Source organism: Antechinus flavipes, chromosome 6 (assembly GCF_016432865.1).
Source record: "Antechinus flavipes isolate AdamAnt ecotype Samford, QLD, Australia chromosome 6, AdamAnt_v2, whole genome shotgun sequence".
NCBI lineage: Eukaryota > Metazoa > Chordata > Mammalia > Dasyuromorphia > Dasyuridae > Antechinus > Antechinus flavipes.
In genome coordinates this window covers 2,305,809-2,310,358 of record NC_067403.1, presented here as the reverse complement: position 1 = coordinate 2,310,358, position 4,550 = coordinate 2,305,809, and the positions used below count along the sequence as shown (strand labels likewise).

At 56.0% G+C, this 4,550-nt stretch overlaps 1 protein-coding gene across 1 annotated transcript; it reads left to right on the top strand.

Annotated features, from left to right (window-relative positions):
• The first annotated feature begins 387 nt into the window (after positions 1–387).
• On the top strand, positions 388–4,294 carry MSX1 (msh homeobox 1). The gene is made up of 2 exons (XM_051965214.1): positions 388–1,189; positions 3,166–4,294. The coding sequence occupies exons 1-2, from the start codon at positions 697–699 to the stop codon at positions 3,600–3,602; spliced, it is 930 nt and encodes a 309-aa protein (XP_051821174.1). The 5' UTR covers positions 388–696; the 3' UTR covers positions 3,603–4,294.
• Positions 4,295–4,550: the final 256 nt, after the last annotated feature.

Here is a 4,550-nt window from a genome sequence, read left to right as displayed (position 1 = left end):
AGAGAGAGAGAGAGAGAGAGCGAGCGAGAGAGAGGAATCAAATCAGAGAGAGAAGAACCAAATCCCAGAGAGATGAACCAAATCCCAGAGAGAGGGAGGGGAATCAAATCAGAGAGAGGGGAACCAAATCCCAGAGAGAGGAAAGCAGAGTACGTTGGAAGAGAAGAGAGAAGGGAGACATCGCAGAATAGGAAAGAAAAGGAAAGGAAAGGAAAGGGGAGGAGAAGAGACCCAAGAAATGGAGTTGGGAGCAAACTTTCCCATTCTCAACCCCCTCCCCCCTCTCCTTTCTCTGCTGTTTCTCCCCCCCCCCCTCCGCCCCCCCACTCCTACAGCTCCAGTCCATCCCGAACAAGGAGACCCGAGAAGGTTGTCGGTAGGTAAGTCCCGGAGCCCGAAGCCCAATGGAGAGCGCCCGTTCCTCCCCTCTGCTCCCTGATTGGCCGCGAGCGCTCTTGGCTTTGCCTTATTAACAAGTCCTGCTGGGAGCCACGACTGGCCAGTGCCCAAAGCCCGGAGAACGAGAGCGGCGGAGCCTCGGAAGCCTGGCATTCGGGGAAAGCGAGCGGAAGAGAGGGTGGGGGCCGCAGAGCCGGGACCTTTCGAAGAGGAGAGCTGCCCACGCGCCCTTCCCGGAACCCATGATCCGTGGCCGCCGCTGCTGCGTCTCGAGGCTGGAGGGAACATCGGCTCTGTATGGCCCCGGCTGTTGATATGACTTCTTTACAAATCGGTGTCAAGATCGAGGAGTCTCCCGCGTCCGCTTTCAGCAAGCCCGGCGGGGGCGGCGGCGGCGGCGGCGGCGCGGGAGGCGGTGGGGGCGCCTCGGCGGCCGCGATGGGGGGAGAGGACGAGGGCGAGAAGCCCAAAGTGCCCCCTTCCCTGCTGCCTTTCAGCGTGGAGGCGCTCATGGCTGACCACAGGAAGCCCGGGCTCAAAGACGCCCTCCCCGGGCCCGACGGGCCCCAGGCAGCAGGAACTTCGGCTCAGTCCCTGGGCACCAGGGTCGGCTCCTTGAGCGCCGGGGCTGCCCCAGAAACGCCGGCCTCCCCGCTCTCTCTCAACAGCCATTTTTCGGTGGGAGGGCTCCTAAAACTGCCGGAAGATGCACTTGTCAAATCCGAAAGCCCCGAGAAGCAGGAGAGGACGCCGTGGATGCAGAGTTCCAGATTTTCCCCGCCTCCCCCGAGTAAGTAGGAAACTTGGGGTGGCGGTCCTGGAACTGCTTTGTGTTTGGCGAGGGGAGATCGGGAGGGGAGATGCCGTGTGCGTGTACGTTCATGTCTGGGTTCGCTCGGCTTGTGGGCATGACGGGAACGGATATTGCGATCACAGGTTCGGGGCTTGAAGAGACCCGGGAGTCTTCCCCTTCTTTTTACAAACGGGGAAATTAAGTCCCAGAGGGAAGCGACCTTGCCCACGCCCGCAGTTAGGAAGCGGGGAAAGCTCGGGTCTCCGGATTTCCAGGCGCAGTCCACGCCATTATAACGGAGCTTTGCGTTTTCTTAAAATGGGGGAGGGAGACGCGTTGGAATCCCAGGTTTGGGGGGGAGGCCAGAGTAACTTCCGCCCCGGAACTCCAGAGTTGTCGGTGGATCCCACTAGGGGGCAAATCCTACTCTTCCTACCCCATTCCCCGGCCCCAAACAACCGAAACGGGGGGAGGGGAAACCTCTGTCATCACACACTTTATCCGAGTGTCTTGTGTCACTTTCTCCACTGGTTGATGCCCGAGTCGGTTGCCACAACCACTCCGCGCCCCTCGCCTCTCCCCCGCCCCCACCAGTTCAAAGAACCCCCTCCTCGGGATCTAGCTGGGCTGAAGCGGTTGCAAGTTTCCTAGCTGGAAGGTCAGCCAAGCTAACGAGGGAGCGAGGACGCTCTTTGGTTCCGATGGCTCTGCAGAAACTGCCCGCGATCCACTTGCTTTCCTGCTGCCAAAACGCTCTTCGGTTGGGGAAGTCGAGTCCCGGGAGCGGCCGATTCGGACTCGAGCTGTCTCGTAGCGCTCCGCTACCCCGCTGACCTTCTGTTTATCGGAGCTCGAGCGATGGGGAGACGGGGGCGGGAGGGATTCCTTTCCTCACGCCCTGAACTTAGAAAGATGGTTAAGTGTTCAGAAGGATTTCAATAGCACGGGAAATTCCCAAGTTTTCCTCATTTCCTTCGATTATTATTTTTTGTGTTTGAAATAATAGAAGGAATTCAATGCCATGATCTTTAGGAACGATTTTATCTGGGGATTAAAATTCTTTGAAACGAAAGCCCCTCCCTTCATTTACTGACTAAAGGCGGCCGACAAAAATGTTATGACTTCACTGCAGAGTAATTAGGTTTCATCTTCTGGACCCCGCCGGCCTCTCTGCTCGGAGCTAAAACTCGCTTAAGAGAATTTCTCATTTAATTCAAACGCTTTAAATTCCCCCCTTCTCGCTCCCCCTCCCCCAGTATTTCTCTTCCCTTTCTAATGGGAAAAGAGAGGGTGCTGTAAAATGGTATCTGCTGCCACACAGGCAACCCAAAGGCTATTTTAGGTTCCTCCTCAGCAGAAGTTAGAATGTAATTTGGGGGAATTCAGCGGGTGCCCTTATTATTTTTTTTTTCAGAATTGCCCCCTTTCCTCGAGAATCCTTCAGGCACCCGGCTTGGGGGCAGCGCCCCAACCAGCCCAGCAAGAGTGCTTCCCGTGCAGCTCTTCCTTAATTAAGGGCTCGTTGAATGTCTTTCTCGGGGCCAGAGAGTCGGCTTGTCTGCGCGCTGGGCTGAGGCTGTCCCAGGGATGCTCGGGGGCAGCTCTGCTCAGAAGCTGGGATTTGCTCGGCAGCCCAGTGTCCGGAATCGTCTCTCTCTGGCCTTTCGGAGCCGGTGTGCAGACTCCCCGGCTCTTTTTAAATCGGTGTGGCTCTAGAGCGAGGGCCCGTGTCACCTGGCTCTAGAGCGAGGGCCCGTGTCACCGCTTGGGACTCTCCTGTTTCCCCTAGCCTAGCCGCACAAGGTGCGCTTCGGTGTGCTTTCGGGGCAGGGCCGGAGGGCTCCGCAGCCGCTGCGGAGGTGGAGGCTCCCGTGGGAATCGGGGGCATTCGCAGCCCCTCTGCTCGGCGTTACTAATCCGCGCTCTTCCTCCCCCCTCCGTCCTCCCCTCTCCCGCCCCTTCCCCTGTTGCAGGGAGACTCAGTCCTCCGGCCTGCACGCTTCGCAAGCACAAGACCAACAGAAAACCTCGGACTCCCTTCACCACGGCGCAGCTGCTGGCCCTGGAGAGGAAGTTCCGGCAGAAGCAGTATCTGTCCATCGCCGAGCGCGCCGAGTTCTCCAGCTCTCTGAGCCTCACCGAGACCCAGGTGAAGATCTGGTTTCAGAACCGCCGCGCCAAGGCCAAGAGACTGCAAGAGGCGGAGCTGGAGAAGCTGAAGATGGCAGCCAAGCCCATGCTGCCCCCCGCGGCTTTCGGCATCTCCTTCCCCCTGGGAGGCCCGGCAGCTGTGGCCGCGGGCGCCTCTCTCTACGGCGCTTCCAGCCCCTTCCAGCGGGCCGGGCTGCCTGTGGCGCCAGTGGGACTGTACACGGCGCACGTGGGATACAGCATGTACCATCTGACATAAGGGAGGGGCGGAGGAAGAGGGGACTGATCCCCCCCGGACCTCGAGCGGCCCTCAGCCAGGCGGCAGCAAGAGCCCTTGGAGGCCCCCCCGGAGGCGCCGCTTCCAGGTTTCCCCTCTCTCTCCCCTAACCCGCATCCCCCCTCCCCACTTTACCACAAGTGGCCGGAGCGATCCATTCCCTTATCTCTTTGATCTTTTTGAATCTCCCAAGACCTTGACATTCTCTTTCCCAGTCTTCTCTTCTCCTCCAGAATGCTAAAGCTCTGGGAGGGAACCTAGCCAGCTTCCAGCTCAGCCCCTTCATTTTCCAGATGGGGGTGGGGTGGGGGTGGAGGGGAGAAGGTGAATTTCATCCTCAGAAGAGGAATTGAGAGGCCGGGTGTCTGTGAGAGAGATGTTTCCCAAGTTAGAGACTTTGGTAGAGGAGTTAAAAAGTTGGAATCCTGGGCAAATTTTGCTTTGGAGGAAAAACTAGTGCATCATAGATAAATGGTAAAGGCCGGATGAAAGGGATCTCTTTCCTACCAACATATGAATCATTTCCACTTTCTATTAAACAACACCACTTGTCTCTTTCCCAAATAGTCCCTTTGGAAGGGACTCTATGTACTATGTAATATAATGTATATTTGAAATTTTATTATCATTTATATTATAGCTATATTTGTTAAATAAATTAATTTTAAGCTACAGTGATTTGCTCTTCTCATTGTTTTCTCTGTGGTGTTTTGCTTTCAACGATAGTTTAATCTTTCATTCCCCTCGCTGTCTTGATGTCATACTAATGACATCAGCTGTGGCACCCACTTCTGCAGAAGAAAAACTGATTAAAGGAAAAAAAAAGCCAAACACATCGGGACAGATTCCCCATTTGTAAAGTGGAATATTAAAGTGAATTCTTGGGATAATTCATTTTGGCTCATGGAGAAATCTAGTTTTGGTTTTCAT